This window comes from Corticium candelabrum, chromosome 7 (assembly GCF_963422355.1).
Source record: "Corticium candelabrum chromosome 7, ooCorCand1.1, whole genome shotgun sequence".
NCBI classification, from domain to species: Eukaryota; Metazoa; Porifera; class Homoscleromorpha; order Homosclerophorida; family Plakinidae; genus Corticium; species Corticium candelabrum.
In genome coordinates, this window is record NC_085091.1 from 7,690,793 (window position 1) to 7,713,410 (window position 22,618).

At 43.0% G+C, this 22,618-nt stretch overlaps 4 protein-coding genes across 6 annotated transcripts; 2 read left to right on the forward strand and 2 right to left on the reverse strand.

Annotated features, from left to right (window-relative positions):
* Nucleotides 1–109: 109 nt before the first annotated feature.
* LOC134182513 (peroxisome biogenesis factor 2-like) lies at nucleotides 110–3,882 on the forward strand. 2 transcript variants are annotated; one of them, XM_062649923.1, is made up of 10 exons: nucleotides 110–185; nucleotides 253–330; nucleotides 413–475; nucleotides 1,127–1,220; nucleotides 1,398–1,531; nucleotides 1,590–1,672; nucleotides 2,613–2,682; nucleotides 2,753–2,800; nucleotides 3,012–3,200; nucleotides 3,643–3,882. In XM_062649923.1, the coding sequence occupies exons 1-10, from the start codon at nucleotides 156–158 to the stop codon at nucleotides 3,730–3,732; spliced, it is 879 nt and encodes a 292-aa protein (XP_062505907.1). In that variant the 5' UTR covers nucleotides 110–155; the 3' UTR covers nucleotides 3,733–3,882. The 2 variants fall into 2 exon arrangements, with proteins under 2 accessions (XP_062505907.1, XP_062505908.1); XM_062649924.1 differs by lacking the exon at nucleotides 413–475.
* Nucleotides 3,883–10,073: 6,191 nt separating this feature from the next.
* LOC134182119 (malonyl-CoA-acyl carrier protein transacylase, mitochondrial-like) lies at nucleotides 10,074–14,394 on the reverse strand. The gene is made up of 3 exons (XM_062649461.1): nucleotides 14,071–14,394; nucleotides 11,277–11,364; nucleotides 10,074–10,872 (listed from the first exon to the last, which is right to left on the reverse strand). The coding sequence occupies exons 1-3, from the start codon at nucleotides 14,365–14,367 to the stop codon at nucleotides 10,286–10,288; spliced, it is 972 nt and encodes a 323-aa protein (XP_062505445.1). The 5' UTR covers nucleotides 14,368–14,394; the 3' UTR covers nucleotides 10,074–10,285.
* A 63-nt stretch (nucleotides 14,395–14,457) lies between these two features.
* On the forward strand, nucleotides 14,458–16,743 carry LOC134182179 (solute carrier family 52, riboflavin transporter, member 3-A-like). The gene is made up of 3 exons (XM_062649549.1): nucleotides 14,458–14,914; nucleotides 15,452–16,182; nucleotides 16,264–16,743. Exons 1-3 carry the CDS (start codon nucleotides 14,473–14,475, stop codon nucleotides 16,483–16,485), a joined length of 1,395 nt encoding a protein of 464 aa, XP_062505533.1. The 5' UTR covers nucleotides 14,458–14,472; the 3' UTR covers nucleotides 16,486–16,743.
* Nucleotides 16,744–17,299: 556 nt separating this feature from the next.
* On the reverse strand, nucleotides 17,300–22,286 carry LOC134182281 (glycosyltransferase 8 domain-containing protein 1-like). 2 transcript variants are annotated; one of them, XM_062649676.1, is made up of 9 exons: nucleotides 22,202–22,286; nucleotides 22,067–22,132; nucleotides 21,887–21,953; nucleotides 20,640–21,024; nucleotides 19,856–19,943; nucleotides 19,704–19,804; nucleotides 19,469–19,635; nucleotides 19,294–19,406; nucleotides 17,300–17,664 (listed from the first exon to the last, which is right to left on the reverse strand). In XM_062649676.1, exons 1-9 carry the CDS (start codon nucleotides 22,221–22,223, stop codon nucleotides 17,486–17,488), a joined length of 1,188 nt encoding a protein of 395 aa, XP_062505660.1. In that variant the 5' UTR covers nucleotides 22,224–22,286; the 3' UTR covers nucleotides 17,300–17,485. The 2 variants fall into 2 exon arrangements, with proteins under 2 accessions (XP_062505660.1, XP_062505661.1); XM_062649677.1 differs by having other exon boundaries at nucleotides 22,044–22,132; nucleotides 22,202–22,216.
* Between the last annotated feature and the right edge of the window lie 332 nt (nucleotides 22,287–22,618).

The following is a 22,618-nucleotide window of genomic DNA, read 5'->3' on the forward strand; positions in this document are numbered from 1 at the left end:
GCAGTAGAGGAACGACTAAAGTAGCCTCGAACTTCCAGACCAGAGACTGAAAAAGTGGTTAGGCCTAACAAGTGCTAAGGGGCGTGGTCTTAAAGTGCGCTAATATGTTTCATGTTTCACACTAGTTATCCGGGTATGTTCCTGTCATTTGTCAAATGGCCGGCAGGGCTCTGAGGATAAGTCAGGTTTCTGGTGATACTTTATTAATTAACTGTCGTTGCGACGTCGTTAATTTTTCTTACATTTTAACAGATGGATTCGAGCGTTCTGGACGAGGAAGTTCTTGAATCATTGAAACTTCAACTTTCACGTTGTTTATCTTTACTAGGGGTGGGTGGTACAGATGAATAACAAAATAGAATGAGACATTAATTATAAGTGTACTATCAGTATGTTTCATTTGTGTTTGTAGTCTGGAAAGTTATCATTATTTCTGCCTGAAATGAATTCTGTACTCAGATTTGCTATCTGGCTGGTTGGTTTGTAATGTAACTGATCTGTGTGTGTGTGTGTGTGTGTGTGTGTGTGTGTGTGTGTGTGTGTGTGTGTGTGTGTGTGTGTGTGTGTGTTTGTGCCATAGCTCAATTGGTTAGAGAGTGCATTTGGAGAATGAAAACACTCGGGACCTTGCAGGGTTGCAGGTTCAAGTCACAGTGATGGCGAGCTATGGCATAATTTCCTTAAGCAAGAAACTTACACACAATTGCTTCTCTCAACTCAGGAGTATAAATGAGTACCTGGTCATTGACTGGGGTGGCAAAGGCCCCGACTGTGATAAAGTCCATCAGCCACTGAGGTCCGGGTGGGACTTCGGGTGCCCACACCACAGTTGGCGTCGCAGTCGGTGCTCCTGTGAGTACCTGGCCAGGCTCAGAAGTTTGCTTAGCACGGCCGATAGCTCCTACTTAGTACACAAGAACCCAGCCATCTGGCTGGGGGCATTACCTTTTAACGGCAGCTCCTTATCTATTTGCCATTTGTGTGTGTGTGTGTGTGTGTGTGTGTGTGTGTGTGTGTGTGTGTGTGTGTGTGTGTGTGTGTGTGTGTGCGTGCATGCATGCACATGTGGTGTGTGTGCGTGTGTGTGACAGTGTGTGTAATATGACCTTTATTGACTTGTTTCTAGTTGTCTGTCTGGAAATACGATTCGACACTCGGACAACAAATGTTAAATGTGAAATATGCAAAGTGTGTATCTAGTGATGCAAGCGATTCTGAAGGTGATCGAAACAGATGCCTATTCTTGCACACTCTGCCATACAGTTTGTATGCTTCACGACCTGTTGCTGTCTAATTAATTAATTAATGGAAAATCTCATCTTGATCATACAATGTTTGTAAAGGAATAAGATTACTGTCTGTGCTGTATATCTATTAAATGAGAACTCATGTTGCAGAGGCATTGGGTCTAAGTCGGTGGCAGAAGATTGCGTATGGACTAGTGTTTGTATGTGGGAACTATTGCAAAGACAAGGCAGTTGGCATTGAGGTGATTGGCCAGTATATCAACAACCTAAACATAAGAGAAAAGGTTTATCATCGTTCTGGAGTTGAGTCTTTCCCTTTGTTTTATGTCATGTCGTGTGTAGATAAGGACGCTGAGTCGATGGACTGAACGTTTGTGGAACATGGCACGTTTAGTTAATTTCCTGATCTTTCTACAGCAAGGCAGGTGTGTTTACCATAACGATTTATATAGCAGACTGTCCATGTGGTCTGTAATTGTTCTCACTTGATATCGTTAACAATGACTTTAAGCGTGGCTAACTGCATTTATGCCAATAAGCCTGACAAATGTGAGACGAGCTGGTGTTTAATCAGACTGTGTGTACACTGACAAGGCATTAACTGGCTGTACATATAAAGGGACCATCTTAGACAAATCGAAATGTCAAGTTGTGATTGTCTGTTCTTGAGATTACTAGAAAGCAGGATGAACAGTTTATGTACGTAACTCACTGCCAAACTAGAGTTTGTGTTGCGTTATCATGCAAGGGTGTAGGAAGCAAATTAAAAAAGCAGTTGGGCTTAACGCGCGCTACTAGGCGCCACAATAGCGCACGCTAGGTGCAACTCCAAAAACAGTTTGACATCTTCGAAACTTTCTTCATATTTTTGCTATTTTGTTACTAATAATTAGTAACAATTAAACCTTGGTTGCCATTTTAGAGCATTTTTTGTTTAGAATAGTTCTGTAATTGCATTGTAAATATTGAAAATTAATTACTTATTTATACCAAAACCGGAAGTTACACCAATTGTCATCTGGTGAAAGTTCATGTTTCAAATCTCATGGCCTGACCCATTCCTATGTCACTGTTATGTTTGTGTTGCATTGTGTCTCATCTCAGTTTCGTTAACAGGGCACAACTGCCCAGTGTGTGTATTTTATCAAATATCCAGCAGATATCAATAGTTCTCAACTTGCCTAAAGCTTCACAATCATATTAGAACAGATAGAATATCTGTACCTCGTGTTCTTATTGTATAGGCAAGCATGCACATGTGGCTACTAATTAGTGATTATTTACTAATTTTTATGTAAATATGTAATGATAGTGTGCTACAGGATCTCTTGTCAAATGCTAATTAGTTGGTAATTTGTTGTATAGCTATCGGTCTCTAATAGAGAGAATTCTCAGACTCAACACAGTTCTGGTTCATAAACAGCCAGTCCGACAAGTAAGTGATGCAGCCGATGATACGATAACAGTCGATCTTGAGACTCTAGTAACTGTTATTTTGGATGTAGGTCAGCTTTGAGTTTATGAATCGAGAGCTGCTGTGGCATAGTTTTGCAGTTAGTTTTGAGTTTAACTTTTGACTTTACATGTGTGTGTGTGTGTGTGTGTGTGTGTGTGTGTGTGTGTGTGTGTGTGTGCATGTGTGTGTGTGTGTGTGTGTGTGTGTGTGTGTGTGTGTGTGTGTGTGTGTGTGTGTGTGTGTGTGTGTGTGTGTGTGTGTGTGTGTGTGTGTGTCACAGTGAGCCATTTGAATCATGTTTTTGCAAGGAATTTACTTTCTTTCTGTTGCCCTTTGTCAATGTGAGAAGACTCAGAAACACCGTTCATCGTGTGTTCACCTCCTATTCCTCAACATCGTCGTCTCCCTCGTTTACACAGTGTGGTATATGCGAAAGTCGTCCAACAACACCTTACCAAGCCAGCTGCAATCACATCTTTTGTTACTATTGTATCAAAGTAAGTCTATCACAACATCATTAGTTATACATTCTAATGATGTTGCCGTGTTAGCAGCAGAGTGTTCAGCAATTGCAAAGAGACATTTGCATGAGCTTGTATTGTTTAATACTTAAATTAATGAGCGCATGCGCGGAGGCGGAGCGAGTTGTTGGGTTATACGTCACGTGGCCAGTTGGATTACTGTACCCGTACCGTTTCATGCCTCAGGTTCTGTGCAGTAGAGTCAACATATTCAGAATACAGTCTACTGACCGAGAGAGTAGTAGCCATATAGACAGACAATTTTTGTAATGGATGGGTATGGTAACTCCGATGAATTTAGAATTAATTAATTAGAACACATACCGTTAATGCTTGGGATAGTATTTGATTTGGAGTTTGTGAATGATGTCATGCATGCTCATGCCGGTATGTTTATGTTTGTACTTTTGTGGTGCAGGCAAATTGTATGGCAGATCCTGGTTTTTCGTGCCCGCTGTGCTCTTCCAAGATTCAATCAATACATGCAGCTCACAAACAGTCGGAGTAAACTAATCTCTCCAACGAGAGTCAATATTCGTATTCTTTTACTAAAGTTGTTTGATACTCAAACGTTTTCAGCAGTAATTGAACCAGTGCCCTTTGCGTCTTGTGACTATGTAGTTTGAGATTATGGAGGAATACATCTGGCAAACGAGTGTACTGTATGTCTAGAACAACGCAAATACACCAAGGCTCGTACCTAGGCCCAATCCTAGTAAAAGATGAACAGGCCCTCTTGCGCGCCCACACCTTGCCTAGCCTCGTACCCAGGCCCTCTTGCGCGCAAGAGGGCCCGGGTACGAGGCTACCAACAAGCGAGCGGTAACTTTGATGACGTCATAATAAAGGCGTTTTGTAGTCATCTGTCGTAATCATTACTCTAATCTATTAATGTAAGTACCTGGTAAGGATGACGTATCAGGTGTCTGCTTGTCTGGTCGGTGTCAGGATGAGGATATAGTACTCGGCTTGCGTGCTTTACAGAGCAATGACCATAGCTATTGAAACTGTATCGACATGCATTTATTTAAAAACATGTTACAGCAGACTGACGCTTTGCCGGAATATCAGATTCTGTAAGTAGGACCTGCCAATGCTCCCGCGTATCAGACCCATCTCCTGCGCATGTGTGCCCGCATTTGGCATCCCGAAAATTATAATGTAGACGTACAGTGTAGTGTTTGGAAACAGTGGGTTGACAATTGTCAGCTCTCGTTAGAGTTGGCGTTGGTGTTCTTGGATACTCTATCCAGAAATGTTGACCGTACACCCTCATTCCAGAATCGTGCAAGTGTGACCCTCCAAGGGGTGCGACAAAGAGCATCACTGAATCACTATTCTAAGTTTATACTAGCAAATTGTTGTGTTAGCGTTTATGTAGCTAACATTAGCTTGAGACGGTTGTAAACATTCATCAAACATTTATACCATGAAAATCCATTTTGGCTTTAAATGATTGATATCAAAAAATTGGGCGTGGCCATTCTCCCGCATTTGGTACAGGCCCGTTGAAAGCATTTCAAACTGGTGTAGCCTAACGTGCGCTAAAAGGTGTGGTTCAAGGATAGCAAGCCAAGCAGCATACTGGTGTATCAAATATTCTATTGTATAGCGGGTTCTTGAATAATTACTCTCGTTTATCATCAATTATTGTAATACACGAGTATACGAGTTTACCATCAGTTACTGTAATACGTGATTGCTACGCAATGACCTCAGCGCAGCGTAAATAGCAATTAAGTCAATATGCCAAATTTACTTTCATTTGAACTATAAATATATTAATTATTTAATCACCTAGATTTCAACCGGAAGTTTCGGGTAGTGTTCGACTGTCCAAAGTACAGTTTTTGAAAGATAGTCCGGACCAGCCGGAATGACCTCTCCGCTTCTATAATATAAAGGAGAGCTGTCTGTCTGCGTGTATGTGTGTACGCGCGTATCTCGGCCGGCACGCCTCCGACCTCCACTGAATTCGGCCCGCGCACGCCAAACCTGTACACGCCGACAGTGACGTGGCTAGCCTCCTTGGGAGCGCGCGGGGTGCCCTCTCGAGGAGTCTACCCCCACGTAAAATTTCTCGACGACGCGAACGATACACCTTCCGGTTCATTCGAACGCACGCCCGAACCGATCCCGTGTGGACTATACGCGCCGTCGTCGACCACAACGATTTCTTGCCGATTGAAGCCTCTCTTTTACCGCCTTGCGTTTCTCTCCAAATTCTCATTGTAATTGAACCGAATCCGACCTAAGCGTTCCAGCACCGAGTCTACACGGGGAGTGTGTCGATTTCCACCGAAAAAACGTCAGAAGAGCAAGATTCAGCACTCGTGTCAAGGCATATACGGGTGAGTATGTATAACTGCACGTGACTTCCACGATTTTGCAACGACTTAATTACATACAACGGAAAAGTAGTGCTTGCGTTTCTCTCCAAATTCTGATTGCATTTGCACCGAATCCAATTCCAACCTCAGCGTTCCAGAAAGGAACACTCGGTTACGTTTTCACTAGTTAGATTTTGTCTTCAAAGTGTTAAATGGATCTCTAGCGGCACATTACTTTGGGATACTGGATTGGCGCTAATTTCTGAGAACGGGATGTGACTCTGAACGAAATATTTGGCAAAAAGTCTGTCCGGCTGATGCAACGCTACACTATTAGAAGGCTATATATTGGAAGGTCTACCCTATAGGCGAAAATCTTACAAACCAGTGGCTGCGGCCGTAGCGGGTCGCTGATCTTGAGAGCGTCATGCACTGCACGAACTGTTTAGACGGCACTCGAGGAATAAATTGTGGTACAATACATTCGACATGCTAATTTCATCATATTGCAAATAAATTATTAACCTGCAGTTTTAGTAAACGTTTAACTAACTTAACACACAGTGACACTCCTTGCGCAACAATCAGTTTCACCAAATGCAAACAAATGCGGCCGTTATCTAGTGCACGCGCAGTAGTCGTTTTGCAGCAGCCAAGAGAGTCGATTGCGATGTCGATCTTCTGCGCCATTGTCTCCTATAGCATCATATCATGTTTGTTGAAGCATGTGCACGTGCACAGCACGACGACCGCGGATGATGTCCATCGATCGAGACCGCGACCGAGCGTCGTCAATCTCACCGATCCTGCCGTGTTTGTGTGGAAAACTTACAGCGATTGGAATTGTAACGTACCCACACTTTCAAGCACGTTTTCACCGCGTGTAACTACCTTTGTAAATTCCAAAAACTACGCCATTCCAAGACAACGAGCTCTCCTATTGACTACGTTTGAGAAAAGGGTGAGCGAAACATGGATATTCGACAAGAAGGCAGATTCGTGGGACAAGCTCGATGTACCGGCTCCTCCACACAGACCGGGATGTTTGTATTCTTTGGTCACACTATGTAATACAACAGTTTTGATGGTACGAATGGCGCATGCGCCTCGTCGTCTCACTCTACCACCGGATATATGGCGACTTGGTAGCGAAACGACAGGTTGGAAGAAAGTGAAAAATGACCGACGTTTTGGTCATTCATTGGTAATACCGAAACGAGGTGACTTGAATACTCTTCCAGTTTCTCTCTACAATTCTACCTCTAAATGCAACGAATCGGTCTTGGTAATGGCCGCAAATTCTACTGTATTAAGCTTTTGGCAACTAACGTTACGGGTTGACAAACGTACGGTCACGTGGACGGACTTAGAGCAGAGGTGTCACGTGGGAATTTGTCCATTCGACGTTTTTATCATGTCTGCTGGCGTTCAACGCACGTCTGGCCTCGTGTATTACATTGCTCAGAACGGACTCTTTACCTACTCGATGTCGTCCGGCCTGTGGACTCTTGTGACGTCGTGGCAGTCGGGTAACAGAAACAATAACGGGTATTTTCAATGTCGATCACGTCACTGCTTTGGGTATGTAGTCGGTGACTTCTACATAAGCGTGTCACCGATCACCATATGGCAATACAACACGAAAACGGGAAAAATCAAGACAACCAATTACTATGGAGGGAGCATGTCTCTTGTGTTCGTAGGTAAGCAGTTGCCCATTATCGCGCATTTCAACACTTTCAAGCAATGCGGTCCAATCCTGTTCGAAACGCGGACTATATCATGGGGCCCTTTTTCCTATCCAGAACTTGCACCCGTCGCATCGCGGCCGAGTTCGGTTGCTCTCTCGGGCAGCAGGCTCTACACGCTAACGTTTTCGCCTAGCGTTACACTCGTCAAGAAACATCCATACTCTCATTTCGAACCAAACGGTTACTTTTCCTTGTGGCTGTTGAACCTCGACGCTATGAAATGGCTCAGACTCGAATCGATGGTACACGAACGACAAATTTACTATCACTACGTCACCGGTAGTATTCTAGACGGTCGCGTTTACGTTGCTCTTTTCACGGGTCACACAAGCGCACCCGATGCTCTAGCCAATTATTATTCGATGGATCTTCACGTGTTGGGATTTGTGCTCGAGGGAAGACGATGGATTCAATATCAAGTGACAACTAAACCGTCTGGAAGACAAGGACACTCGGTAGTTGTGCTCGATGAGACCTCGATTTTGATTTTTGGTGGATACAGAGAGATCGTTTGGTTCCGAAGCAACGACAACTTTGCTTTCAACGACACGTGGATCTTAACAATTCCGGATGCGAGTAATAGTATTAATACCACAGCAGTGTGGTCTCAAATTGTATCGAAGGACACTACAAGTCCTGGCAGTAGGTATGGCCATAGCATGGTGAGAGTAGGCAGCATAGTTGTGTTGTATGGAGGACGAGACGAGTCCGGAGCGTGTCTCAACGACTTCTGGCATTTCAACATTGAGAATCGAACTTGGATTAGACCTCTCTATAGAGACAATGATGGCACGGGTAGATATGGGCCTCGATTGAGCTCGAACTCTAATTGTTTCTCGACTGCCACTGCCATTGGAAGACAGATGTTTGTCTTGATTCCGTGTAGAAACGTCGCTTGTCTTCACTTGCCCATAGGACTTCAGTTGTGGATGTATCTGCCATCACGTGTCGTTTGGGTGTTTACATCTGTAGCTCCAGGAAGCAAATCGTCGTCGTCCTACAGCATTTTTCTATGGAAAGATCAAATAACCGTTCTCGACACAAAGATCCCTTCTCTTGTCTTCTCACACTTGGGGTGTCCGGCCGGTTACGCTTCTGTCAGCATGTCTTCGCTCGAGACACCGTGTGATCCGTGCCTTGTAGGTTGGTATTCACGCGCAGGAGCTACGGCATGCACCCGTTGCCCGGACGGTCTGTACACAAAAGCACCCGCGTCAACTTCAGTACATCAATGTGATGAGTGTCGACTTCAATGTGCGTACGGTGTCTGTCAAGTAGATCAATCCAGCAGTCAACCTCTGCCAACTTGCAAGTGCACTATAGGATTTACAGGCGGTCGATGCCAACACCCTACGTATTATTTAGTCACACTGGGAATCATCCTCTTTCTTGTGGTGCTTGCGACGGGGATTATTATTCCCGTCAAAATTTGGAGAAAAAGAAGAATTCGAGAACGATTACTAGTGGGGCACGTAGAACGGTTACAAGGAGTGTGGCAGGTTGATGACCAAGAGATTGTCATACAAAAAAGGATCGGTCAAGGAGGATACGGAGACGTTTACCTTGCAGAGTATCGAGATATCTTAGTAGCAGTGAAGTATTTGCGTCTTACAGATGAACAAGGCATCATCAAGGAGTTTGAGAATGAAATAAAATTCATGCAGACCGTTCGACACCCTAACATAGTTCTATTTCTAGGAGCAGGAAGGCGCCAAGACGATGGCACACCGTTCATTGTGGTTGAATACATGAGTGGAGGATCTTTTCGTGATTTGCTCGATGATGTCCAAGTAGATATACCAACACATAGAAAGTTGTGCCTTTGTTTGGATATTGCAAATGGAATGGAGTTTCTGCATCACTTAAACCCTCCAAGGATTCATAGAGATCTAAAGTGTGATAACCTCCTAATTAGTGCAAGTCAGGTGGGAAAGATAGCAGATTTTGGGTTGGGGATCCAAATTGGTGTCGACTCAAGCGACGGTGCAAGTGATCATGAGGAGTCTACACTTGCAGTGACTCATCGACATTGTGTGGAGTTGAATGAGACGTACACGCTGTCAATGCCGCTGTTGAGGGTGGGAACGGATCCCGTTTCTCACGGTGTGGGTGCGACAAGATGGCGAGCGCCTGAAATATCGAGGCATCGTCCAAACATATGCTGCACTGCGACAGACGTTTACAGGTAGACGAACAATCACACACACGCACGCACACACGCACGCACGCACACACACACACACACTCACACACACACACTCACACACACACACACACACACACACACACACACACACACTCACACACACACGCGCGCGCGCGCGCGCACACACACACACACACACACACCATGGATATATAGGATATACTCGCAGTCTCATATTTTGTCTTAGCTTTGGAATAATTTTGTGGGAAATGTGGACACGACAGATTCCTTTCAATCAGTACCAATTCGGCTATGAAGTGGAAGATGCTGTTCGTGCCGGCGAAAGACCACCAATTCCCAGCAATTGCCCAAGAGACTACAGCAACTTAATGACAGAATGTTGGCGGCCTGCACCATCTGAAAGACCAGACTTCACAGAGATAGCCCGACGTCTCAGAACCATGTCTACCTAATAAACAGCTACGCTATGGCTGAACTGATGATTTCATTGAACAGCAGTACAGTAGTATTTAGTTTGGGTGTAGATCCAAAACAAGCAGAATAGATAGATCAATGATAGATATAAGTCTCTTGACACATAAGCCATCATCGATACCTTCACTCCATATACAACTCAACTGGTCCCACACAAGACAACTTTTCAAGCATGACATGATATAACCGTTAAACCAATATATTCCATAAGGTTTTTGTCAATATTTTAAAACACAACATTTCAGTGTTCTCAATGTCTTACATAAACCAATTAATCTGTCAGTTTGTTAAACTCACTGCTTCGTTCAATCTAAACACTAACAACGAAATAACCTAGAACTACGCTTCTATGTTCTTGGTAGTTTGGGCTGCTGCTGAATCAATGCGTTGCAACATGGCACGAAGCTGCCTCTTTGGTCCCACTTCGTAAAAGGCAGCGAGTTCGAAGTTCGATAACATGTGACGCATGCCTTGCTCCCACAAAACGGGTTGACATATCTGTCTCACTAACAGCTCGGTTACTTCGTGGGTTGATTTATAGGGCAAGCCAGTCACATTTGAATATACAGGAAATTTCGTTGGATTCAACTTGACTTGAGAAAGTGCTTCTTTGAATTCTTCAACTGCTGGTTCCATTAGAGACGAATGAAATGCTCCACTAACAGGTAGGCGTTTCACCTTTTTCTTTAAACCTGCTTTCGATGCTGCCTCTTCAAATCTCTCAATGGCTGGTAAACTGCCTGATACAACTCGGCCTTGTGGAAATAGGAAATTTGCTACTGTAAGGACTTCATTGCTGGTGACTAATTCCTGACACATTTGTGTCAGTTGGTCGTCATCAATGCCTGTGACTGAGGTGAGTGCACTTGGTGTAATTTCACATGCATGCTGCATGGCCTTTGCCCGAGCTTGAACCAAACGCAGTCCTAGAAATTTGAAGTTGTTTGTAAGTTATTGCATGTTGTACGGAGTTACACACACCAGAAATCGACTAGGTACACAACTGCAGGCGTTGGAGTTGATGTTCAATGGAAAGTAAAGCAAACAGATGGTAGCATTTAGAGCTAGACACACAAAAAGACAAACCACAAAAAGACAGACAAATAGACAGAGACACAGACAGACAGAGACACAGAGACGGACAGACAGACAAACAGACAAACACACAGGCAAACACACAAACAGACAGCGAATGTAAACCACAACATTCTATGCAACGCGTGCTTACTAAATCCGATAACAGAAAGTCAAAGTAAACAATTGGAATGCAAAAGACGTGTGTAAGGCAATGCTAGCAGTGCACACTGATGACGGCATTCATTGTACTTACCATCTGTCAAAGTCATTACACCCGAAGCAACCAAAGCTGTTAGTTCACCAACACTAAAGCCAGCAGCAACCGTGATTCCTTCATATGCCTACAATATGTACAGCTAGTTTACATTCTCACAACACAAATACCATGAGAGAATCAAATTTTCAATTATCAACAGTGTGATATAACAGTAATTAATTTATCAACCCAGAAGGTAACTTTATTAGAGCCCCTTAATTAAGCAATTATCCCTCTGGAGTAAGGATGGCAAATTGATAAACATTGGAAGGCTCCATAAAGCCCCTCCAGCAGAATTGCAAATAGACACAGTATTGTCTATGAGTAATACCGTAACACTACACTCACTTCAGTGTGTGATGCAAGTCTTTAATTAGTTAGGTGTCCCTAAAATAATCGTCATTGCCATAATTCAAGTCGCCAATAATTTCGGAAGGCAGTGTCTTACTAAGGGGAGCCTTAATTAAATGGGTGCTTTACAATCTACTGTATTCACAAAACGTCCAAACAGGTTTTAGACTACTGATACAACTGACTGCTGAGAGCCATAGCCAGAACTAAAAAATAGAGGAAGCGGTCCCGGATGTTGGTCAGCTTGAGTTGTATGCCAAAAAGCAGACTTCTGCCTGTCTGTTACGAGCTAAAGTACCAAGCATTTTTTTCCACTAGAGCTAGAGCGCGGGCCCCGTTCCTTGGACACCATCATATTCAGGACGCGAGTTCTCAGTTATTCGTTTTTGAACGCAGTCCCTACCACATCATAAATGTAGGTATCCAAGTTGTAATTGAGCACACCAAAAGAGAGCATTGTACCTCTTCTCTGTTTAGAGTGAGATTGAAAACAGTGCGGAGCCTTGCATACCCCGTTCATCGGACAAACGCATCCTTCACCGGACAGTAGCGTCTAAATTGCACACACGCATCCTTCAGCCTAGTTACTTATATATCGCTAATCAACAACTTTTTACCTACAAATCGTGTTGTTACCCTGCATGTCAGCCAAGATCTGTATGAGTTACAGTCGGTCAAACGCCCGTGGTAACGGCACCAATCGTCGGACACCCATTTTCTTGCCTTCCTACCTTCTCAGCAACAGCTCTAGGTTTCAAATAACTGCAGTTGATTAAATTCAGCTATCTGAAACGCCGCAGAACGCAGAACACTTGCCTAGAGTGCTTGACGGCAATTCTGAGTCATTTCTCCTACAACCACGCCCCCACTACGACGTGTAAAAGATGTCGCTTGAACGAACTAGCCGTTCAACAAAGAATACGACAACCGAAACCGATGAGAGGGCAGGATTGAAGTGCTAAAACGCTCTTTACCCTTTGCAAAGAAAGTCGATCCCTGCGTAGCGCGCGTTGACAAGGACCTGACGTTATCAAATTCAACTTTACCTAGGAGAAGCAGGGGTGAAGGTTCTAGCTGCTCTGATAATAAACAAAGTTCCTGCATTTGGTACAGCTGGTTGTACCAACGATGACGTGCTGCACTTCGTGACGGTGCAAGGTCAGGCAAAGGAAGATATTAAACTGAGATACAAACACCTGCACACGTCCTATTCAGAGCCAAGTAACAATTTAGGGGTCTTGAAAGGAAAGTACGGGCTGTTCCTGTGCGAGTTGGGAGAATGTGCTCACCGCAAAGCTCGAACATGGATGACGTGAATCGTCTGCTACATCCGTGTGCATCAAGCCTGTGCAGTTGTGCTGCAAGACACTCAGGAGTTCAAATTCTTACGCTGGGAAGACTAGACAGTACCGGAGGGCTAGTAGATTCCAACAGAGTGAGCTCGTCAGCAAAGATTTTTTCTGCAGTTTCCGCTATTAACCGTTGCTGAGTCAAATAAAGGTCAAACGATTTGGGGGCTGTAAGATATTTCCTTCCAACTCTCACTCTCTCTCTCTCTCTCTCTCTCTCTCTCTCTCTCATGACATTATTACCTGCAGACTGCTGCTGCAAAGAAAAAGACTGTCCGACGAAAGTATGTTACCTCGACTCAATGAGCGTGCACTATCTCTCCTGGAGAGTAGCAAACGGAGACAGTGATAGTGTTGTTGTGTTAGCTAGTCACCTATAAACCTATCTCAGGTGCGAAGTTGCAGAATTGCCTTTGTGTTTTCATGGGGGAGGTCGTGTCTGGTGAATGATGGTGGTGTCCGATGAACGGGGTCGCAGAGAAGGATCATGTCTACCGTCCTAGCATAACCGTTTCAATCGTTTGGACGTCCCGCGTCTGGAATCACAGTCTTTACTAATCCTTCTTACTGTGGGCTTTAACTAAGCTCAGTCTTACTTCGTTTACTTCTTGCACGGCTGTCTGATGATTGATGGTGTCCGATAACAGGGGCATCCCTCTAGTCCCTAGAGCAAGTCAAAAATTGGCTTCAAGTTGAGCTTGCAAAAAGAGCAAAATTCGAATGTGCTTGAAAAACCATGAATACCTAAAGACTTAAGCCGCTCTCTGTCAGTGAGGACACATCAGAGAGTCTACTTCAATAGTCGATTGCTAGGGCTGCACTTTGATTTTTGTGACACGCCCCAAAAATCAGAGGAGGCTTTGTTGCCTCATTCTGGCTACAGCCTTGCTGCTTTGAAATTGTTGAAAGGTCACACACAGCATTCCACTTGCCAGTAAAACCCTGTGTCACAAAACAGTGCAGCACTGGTACCTAAAAGGGCGTTTATTCAAGAGAGATGTCTGCTGTAAAAAACATGCACGGCATTTTTGTCATATATTGCTCTAACGGGAAGGACGCCATCAATGTACTGATGTTGTATGTCAATCTACCTGTTGATCATGAACCTCTAGTTTTTTCAAAGCAGCCAGAGATGCAAGCATGACAGCCGGTTGACAGTTGATAGTTCGATCTAGCTCCTCTTGAGGACCCTCCAAGCACAACTTCTTCAGTCCGTTCTGCAATACACTCTCGGCCTCTTCAAACAATTCCTCCACACCACGCACAGACAGCAACTGTCGACACATTCCCACATACTGCGAGCCCTGACCCGGAAAGAGAACCGCACAAGTCACAGCCGGCTGCTGCGACAACCATTTCTGCAACAGACGAGGTCCTAGACGAAACATCAGGCAGCACAATGACGAATGTGAAATCCTCGGGCATCCAAACCGCTACGCGCACCCAATTTCACGCATGCGTACTCAGCTATTATTTATAGTACAATAGCAACTATGTATTTAGCTTGGTTTTTTGCTGTTTTATTCGGGTGTGGGTCGTGGATAGCTATCAATGGTATATGGTCGGAATCGCCGGTTTTATGGCCTCTCTCACCAGACTGCCTTCACTTGGCCTCTATCACTACTGTCGTTGTCCAATTGGCCAATGTAGGACCAGTTAGTTACCTGCTTATCTCTCGCTTCATGTGCAAGGGAAGAGAACGTCAAGCACGAACGTTCACAATATGTGTGATCTATGTTTTGGGTGTGGCAGCTTGTGTTCAACTCTCGATATTGTGGGATAGGACTAGCGTGTTAGGAGGACACCGGCACAGTACTGCTCTTATTGTGTTGATTTTTGTCTTGGGTTTGGTGGATTGTACGTCATCAGTTACATTCCTGCCTTTTATGGGACAATACCCGAAAGAATATCTGAATTGGCTCTATGTGGGAGAAGGTGTGTGTGTGTGTGTGTGTGTGTGTGTGTGTGTGTGTGTGTGTGTGTGTGTGTCAAGGTGTGTATGCACGTGTGTGTCAAGGTGTGTATGCACGTGTGTGTCAAGGTGTCTGTCTGTCTGTCTGTCTGTCGACCACACCGTGTATTCCATTGGTTTTCGAGCACTTTGGCTTTTGGGGCCCTATGGCTGAAGAATATTTAAATAAGATCTCCAAGAAGTCGAAAAATGGAAGGAACAATGAAGCAAACTTTTGAGATAGATGGAGGAAGCAACTGTCTAGTTGTCTAAGTGCAACTTTGATGACTTTACATATGATAGAGACATTCAACGTTTTGTCCATTGACTGTTATTGTTTTGCATAAAGTTAGCGCTTGTTATCAGAGAGTAAGCGTTCAAATAAAACAATCTGTCTGTCTGTCTGTTTGCGTATGTGTAGGTGTGTCAAAGCAACAGATGTATCAACAATATTTGTTTGTATATTGACCACTCCTACGTGTGCATTAAAACTCAAAAAACCATTCAACTCTTTCCTCTAGGATTAAGTTCTCTCATTCCAAGTTGCATTGCTCTTATTCAAACTTCTGGTGTTGATAAAGACAACGTTACACATCCTAGTCAATACAACTGTTCCCTTTCTACGGTGCCAACACGGTTTTCACCGAACACATACTTTGGCTTCCTCACTGGTCTCGTTTTAGCCAGTGCTATCGGCTTCCTTCTTCTAACCTATTGTGGTAGGTCGGAGTCATCTCCTGTAGAGTCTAATGATCAAGAGCAACTGCCTCAAACAGAAGATGGACCATTTCTTATGAATTGTTGTAGTTCGTCTACTGTGGAACAGAATGAGAAAGAACAACTGATTCAGACAGATGGAGATCACGCTGTAGATAGCCCGGTGACAAGAGACAATCTTCAGTCATCACAACAACAAACTTTCTGGTCGCGAAAACTTGTTGTATTGTTGATTTTGGTGGCATGGATAAACTGTTTGTTCAATGGCCTGATTCCTTCCCTATCCTCGTATGCATTTACTCCTTATGGATCAGCTGACATCACTGTTAACGTCGGTATGGTTGCTGGTACATTAACAGCATTTGCTTCTCTCGTACTGGCATGGGAGGATAGCACAGGCAAACCGGCTTTTGCCACAATAGTAACAATGGAAGTCATAGCAACTATTTTGGGTGGCTATATCATATGGATAGCATCACCAATGTGTAACAGTGATCGACCTCTGCTAGGAACCAAAGCAGGAACAGCACACATGGTATTTGTTGTAGAGTAGGACTGACTTGTGTGATAAACTGCTCATGATGTTTACCTATTCAATTGTTTCTCTGTTTTCTAGGTTCTTGTTAACTTTTTCGCATCGGTGTCTGCAGTTTATGCTAAAGTAGCAATAGCACAAGGAGCAAAGAAGCTTGTTGGAGAGAAAGCTTTGCTAGCATGTGGCATAGCAACTCAGATCGGCTCGTGTATTGGAGCTTTCACAATATTCGGTTTCGTCACTACTGGCCATTTCAATCAACCAACAAACTGCTCACATTTGCTAACTGTTTCAGTGATTTGATGTTCATGGAACGTTATGTGATCAATAGCAATTACAGTTTAGAATATGAAATTCTCTGTGTATTCAAATACAACAATACTGGCAGGCCATATCTGCAATTACAATGGTACATGGGCGTTATCACTAGGATCCATTCATCAGTAACTATAGCTAGACTAGTATGCTGATAGATTATGTAGTCTGTTTGATTAGCCGGTTTTTTCATACAACAGCAACTGAGTTAGTTGAGAAATATTAGAACTTGAAATTTTAAATGATAACAATGCGCGTGCACTGCATTCCAATTGCCTATCATTGGTCTGGCTAAAGAACTGACCGCCCACAGCAGTACCTGTATTACTGTAACCCTATGCGCGTCTGCCCACAACTAACTACAAAGAGACGTCTTGCACAAGTTGAATAAGCAGATATACCTCCAACTAGGTCCTTGGGGTATGGTATGCTATCAATGACAAAACAATTGCTGCAGCACTAATACTCAGCATTAAAGTAATGAGAGAAAACTAATGCATTGTGTGGCATTATGTCTAATGCTTTGTGTATAATGCTGAAACGCTAGTATGCAGCTCTAATACGCAACACTAATACGCAGCTGATTGAGTATTAGTGTTGCAGCAAGTTTTGGCATAGCACGCCATATTGGGGAGCACTTTCCTGACACAGTAGTTGAAGATGCAGATGGGCTGGCCAAACTGGCTGGGAAATCTTTCTTTTGTCTCCAATTGGCACCACACGCAACCAACCTGTACATCCACGTGAGGTTCGTTAAAAGGCAACTTGCAGCATCAAATTTCCAATGTGATTGTCGTGAAATTAAGGAGCCACATGCACTGCCTGACAACTACGACACAAACTTGGAGCATTACATGACTAGATGCTCATCGCCACTGGCATTACTAATGTTTCTCTATTTATTAGAAAGCTATACTGTTTTCATACACATATAACTGTTAATGATAGAGAGAAAGCTGACTCCACTCTGAATCACAGTAAATACCTGTCAAAGTGTTTTATACTTTCTCATCGGTTTGAATTGTCGAGTTGGATCAGGAATGTAGTACTTATCCCAGATATCTACATATTGAGCCGGGCTACCCCACGGTTTGTAACCGCCGTTCCAGTGCAGCAAATGAGCTTCTTGTAAGAACTGACGAGAATATCTACTGCCCGTACTCCAACCTGCAACACCAAAAGGACATAAGAGAGATAAGAGAGCAGCACACTAGTAAATGAAGCTGTGTTCTACTCACTTCAGAGCTATGTGCGTGCGTGTGTAGTTGTGTGTGTGTGTGTGTGTGTGTGTGTGTGTGTGTGTGTGTGTGTGTGCATGTGCGTGCGTGCATGTGTGCATTAGCAAAGCCATGAATGAGTTTGGTTGAGTCGACCACTCACTCCACTGCGTGCATGCATGTATGTGTGTGTGTGTGTGTGTGTGTGTGTGTGTGTGTGTGTGTGTGTGTGTGTGTGTGTGTGTGTGTGTGTGTGTGTGTGTGTGTGTGTGTGTTATTGAAAATAGTTAAGTTATAGATGGTCTAGCTCCTGTGTATCATCCCAGATATTTGTAATACTCAAAGAGCCATTACTACAATACATACAGCACTAATGTATGTAGAATCATTATACAGGGTGTCTCCAAAGTTTGGCCGCATAAAGGTCACAAATACTCAGAAATGCTCAGAAATGTGCAATGGTCTTGCATTGAACGCGTTAGATAGTAAACGTCATTTTGAACATGCATTATAAAACTGATATATTAACTCATAATTGATAAATTAAATAATAATCTCTTAGTGGTTTTGTTCATACTTTTCCTACGGAGCCATGCAGGCTTTTGTGACACCCTGTATGTTCCTGTTTCACGGCCAACGGCAGCAATTTGAAAGTGGAGCACCATAACGCACGTTAACGGGGCATACTTTAACACACGTTATAAGCAACCGGCTTAATTAAAATTAATTAATTAATTAAAAGAACTTACTACTGTAAATGCAGGCCATTCTTGCATACCTCAAAACTGAAGACAATTGGCAGAAACACTATGAGGTAAGTCTCTAAAGACATTATTCTATTTAATCAGCTATTTACATGACCGAAAGTATGCGGCAATAGATATTTGGCTGAAGTCAAAATTTTAAAAAGTGGGGCGGCCATGGCTGCTGCGGCTTCATCAGCCCTGTGTTTGGATACTGAACGATGCAGGTCAAAGTCATCTTCATGTGATTTGTCTAGCTAGCTCCTCACACCTCAAGAAAACTCTTTACTATAGAAGGAGCTATATAGCAAAGTAGTCTATCACATGATGATTTCATCATTCAGTGACAAATTTCACTGCTGATGCTTGAACACTATTGATGCTGACGCTCAGCTGAGCATCAACATCAAAGACATCGCCTTGACGCAGGCAGCATCCTTTGATGTTGACGCTGATGTTGACGCTGGACTAGGACTCATTTCTATTCCAGCGTTAGCATGACATCAGCATCAGCATCAGCATCAATATTGTGAACCAGGCTTTAGTTTTCGTTGTACTCTGTTCTGTCATAGAAAATCCCTTCAATGATAACAATCTGTTCCTATGCATCTGCTTGTCTAAGTTAGCATCAGTTATTATCGGTCAGTCTAAGCTACCCTTCAAATAAACAAATTTCAGACACACAATCACTGTCTGACAAATAATAATCTAAAAAATTGTTGCACAAATGTAGAAAACTATTGCATTTGTATTTCAACCAAATGTCATCATAATGATGTAGCTAGACCCTCTCCTGCAGCTACAGACTAATAATCATGATGCTCACTGCTACTCACCGAGATGTCGAACGTGCCACATTGGATCAAGACGTGAATACTTGTTATGGAAAACAATCATCATGGGAGGTTGAGAGCCACCGCCTCCATCCTGACCTCCATAAATGTTTTCCCTAATCATTACTCATTCATTTGTCCAACAATTGAATCCAATACGTAAATGAAAAAATCCTACCTTGTGTTGAGTTCGGACCAATATTCAAGTTTTATAGTGACATCGTGTTCCCTCCATCGTTTCACATCGGCCACAAACACACCAGCACTAAATGAGCATGTCTGTGGTGAGATGCCCAGTTTTTGAACACGCTCATTAGCATAATTCAAAAACCGGAAAAAGTTATTCTAATAAAATTATTTAACACACAAAAATCATTGATTATGTGACACAGACAACATCCATTTAGACTAACTCGAAACAAGTTGAATCGTTTGGCAATTGCACTGCAGTCGTCAGAGAAGGCAGCCAAGTGATCATCAGATATAGAAACTGCAGCCAATTCTTTGATATCTCCTGTACATGCAGTTGTTATTGCCAATTCGTAAAAAATGTTGAGCTACTGACCTTGAACAATGCAATCGTCATCGATGTAGATAAGACGTCCATTGAAGTCAGGAAGAAGATACGGAATGTAAAATCGAGCATAATTCAACTATAGACATGCATGCACAGCCAAGTTGTCAATATTAAACTTTACGTCCAACTTTTGAGTGAAAAACATGACAAAACACAATACCTACACGTACAGCTCCGTGATAGTTCACAAAACAACAACACAAAGTGACTCCAGAAATAAGCTATAGATCAGCAGTGCATGGCAAAGTGACCACTTGATGCTCTTAAAGCTCCATGTGCAATTGACAGCAACTACAGCTTAAGTCATGTCCACACTAGATCAGAATGGATCGCGATCCGATCGGGTTAGCGAACGTCCACACTGCATTTTGGAAACAATACATTCGTCTCTTTTTCGGTATCACGTGACTAACTGATGTGTACATGTCGGTTCTCTGCTTTGGAAAGCATTGATACAGGCAACATAAGGTGAGCGAGAACGAAGACGAGTGAGAAAGGTTAGATGTTCCAACTACACTCGTAGCATACGTGAAGGTAACGCCCACTATTTCTAATTGGATTCAACCATGCGATTGACTCCACCTTCCGATGTGGATTGGATTTATCGTGATCGGATCGCAATCTAGTTGCAAGTGTGGACAGCGTTGCGGTCAAATTGTGATCAGATCAGTTTCCAGTGTGGACAGGGCTTTAGTGTACAGTACGCCTCCATGGGCAGTACCAGTATCTCCTCTTTTGTCTACTAACACGTGCTTTCAAATAACAAACTTACTGGACTTTTGAGCCTTTGATTTGAAGAACGAACAACGTACTTTCCTGCAACCCTGTTCTCATCAAAAACGATAATTTCTCTTTTTATTCCTTTCAAGTCTGTCTGCTCTATCCATGTCTTCAAGTGATTGTGAGATGCTTCGTCAGTCACCAAATGAAAAATCACTGATGTATTTGTATGCAGACGAATAGAGTTGATCAAAGCCACCATCCCACCAAGAGTATTCTCATCAGAACAGATCATGATGTGAACAGCAGTAGGGTCGCCCGTGTCCACAACACGATCATTTCCTGCTGCACGCTGGTAGGCGAATTTCATGGACAAGTTTGATGTGTTGCTACAGCCACGAATCTCAGTACATGAAACCATACCAAACCTGCAACGGCTAGAAAACACAATCATAATGTCAAGATGATGACATCATACACTTGACAGTCACACTGATAAAATGATGTACATATCTGCTATAAGTTTCCCTTTAACTATAGACTCTATTTTATTTATATTAACAAGAGCATCAGAAGGACATTGGTTGCACAGCCATAGCCATCAGTTTTCAAAAAATGGACTTCTGCCAGTCACTCATTAGCATATACTTCCTGTAGCTAATTAAATAGCTAATTAACGTGCGTTAGCTTTATGACCACGCCTACTTAACGTGCTAGACCGGATTTGCTTCCCATGCAGCTTTATCTACAATGATGAGCATAACCAACCTCTAACTCACATCGTTAAGTCGTCATTTATATGTTAAGAAAAACAGCTTTAATGAGATCAATGATGCCCTTATTATTATTGAATTAATTTGATGTTATATGGGTTTAATTAACTTTCAACATTCTAGCTTGGAGATTTCAAATGATGACTGCAATATTCTTTCTCAATCTCCAATCCAGCTTCACGTTCACAAGACCTAGACTACAAAACCACAACGTTGGAACCAGTTCTTCTTACAAACCCACCAATGCACTAGCTGAGATCCTCCAGAGCTATATATATATATATATATATATATATATATATATATATATAACAAAATAAAAATAAAATATAAATGTGTGTGTGTGTGTGTACTCATTGACCTTGAAAGTGTTAGCAGTGTACTCTAGCTTATCTCTAGCGGGGCATTAGACTGTAATAGTGGGATACAATTGTTGAACATACATACAGTGTCACCACACAAACCAACAGTGAAAATCAATATCTGCAGTAATGCACAAACTCTAGAAGAAACACTATGACAATACCACGTCCAACATCCGTCTTGAATGTCATATCCCTCTTTGAGCATCTTCTCTCCATATTGGCATCCTCCTGAATACACACACAAAACACAAAAGACTATTCAATGTCTAATTACGAGCCTGCACTGGACATCACACCACAAGATAACACCTTTCTTACAGAATAACACCACTTGGCCATACCATATCTGAGAACTGCTGTGTAGATGAGTAGTGCAAGGAGCAGTAGAGCTAGGAATTTGACAGCCGCTAACAATATGACAGACAATATATAGCCGCATGAATCTTATCGCGTCATATTCTAAAGACGTGACTCACTGGGAACGCTGCACAGCCTCATCCAGCACAGAGAAAGAGGCCAAACAAACGCACAACAGCAGCCTGCTATCCAGGTTATGCCGAATAGCCCGGATGTGATCGCAGGTGCGTGCCCGTGAACTCACCGTGCCTCTCAGCGTAGACAAATACAAATGACAAAGACAGAAGACAAACATAAAAAGCAAACTAAATTACGTACAATAACAGTTTAATTAACCAACTTCTAAAGCTAAAGTCCATAGATAGTTACTACAGTTTTTCCCGCGCAATTATCTGATTGGGGCAATCAATTATCCGCTTCAGGCAACCAATTATCCGGTTGGGATAACCAATTATCCGACTCAGCCAATCAATTATCCGATTGGGACAACCAATTATCCAATCTCGCTCTGGCAAGTTGTACACTTCGCGAATGAA

Bases quoted from the DNA above. Each gene is read 5' to 3' on its own strand.
- LOC134182119 (XM_062649461.1), bottom strand. From the start codon at position 14,367: ATGTTTCGTCTAGGACCTCGTCTGTTGCAGAAATGGTTGTCGCAGCAG. The intron at 11,365-14,070 runs GTAGATTGACAT...TACATATTGTAG, and splicing joins TAGAGGTTCATGATCAACAG to GCATATGAAGGAATCACGGT. The intron at 10,873-11,276 runs GTAAGTACAATG...TCAAATTTCTAG, and splicing joins TGTAATGACTTTGACAGATG to GACTGCGTTTGGTTCAAGCT.
- LOC134182179 (XM_062649549.1), top strand. From the start codon at position 14,473: ATGTATTTAGCTTGGTTTTTTGCTGTTTTATTCGGGTGTGGGTCGTGG. The intron at 14,915-15,451 runs GTGTGTGTGTGT...TCTTTCCTCTAG, and splicing joins TTGGCTCTATGTGGGAGAAG to GATTAAGTTCTCTCATTCCA. The intron at 16,183-16,263 runs GTATTTGTTGTA...TCTGTTTTCTAG, and splicing joins AAGCAGGAACAGCACACATG to GTTCTTGTTAACTTTTTCGC.
- LOC134182281 (XM_062649676.1), bottom strand. From the start codon at position 22,223: ATGAGGCTGTGCAGCGTTCCCA. The intron at 19,407-19,468 runs GTAGGATTTTTT...AGTAATGATTAG, and splicing joins TGGTCCGAACTCAACACAAG to GGAAAACATTTATGGAGGTC. The intron at 17,665-19,293 runs GTGAGTAGCAGT...TTGGTGTTGCAG, and splicing joins GTGGCACGTTCGACATCTCG to GTTGGAGTACGGGCAGTAGA.
- LOC134182513 (XM_062649923.1), top strand. From the start codon at position 156: ATGGCCGGCAGGGCTCTGAGGATAAGTCAG. The intron at 2,801-3,011 runs GTTAGTTTTGAG...TGTTTTTGCAAG, and splicing joins TGCTGTGGCATAGTTTTGCA to GAATTTACTTTCTTTCTGTT. The intron at 3,201-3,642 runs GTAAGTCTATCA...TTTGTGGTGCAG, and splicing joins TTTGTTACTATTGTATCAAA to GCAAATTGTATGGCAGATCC.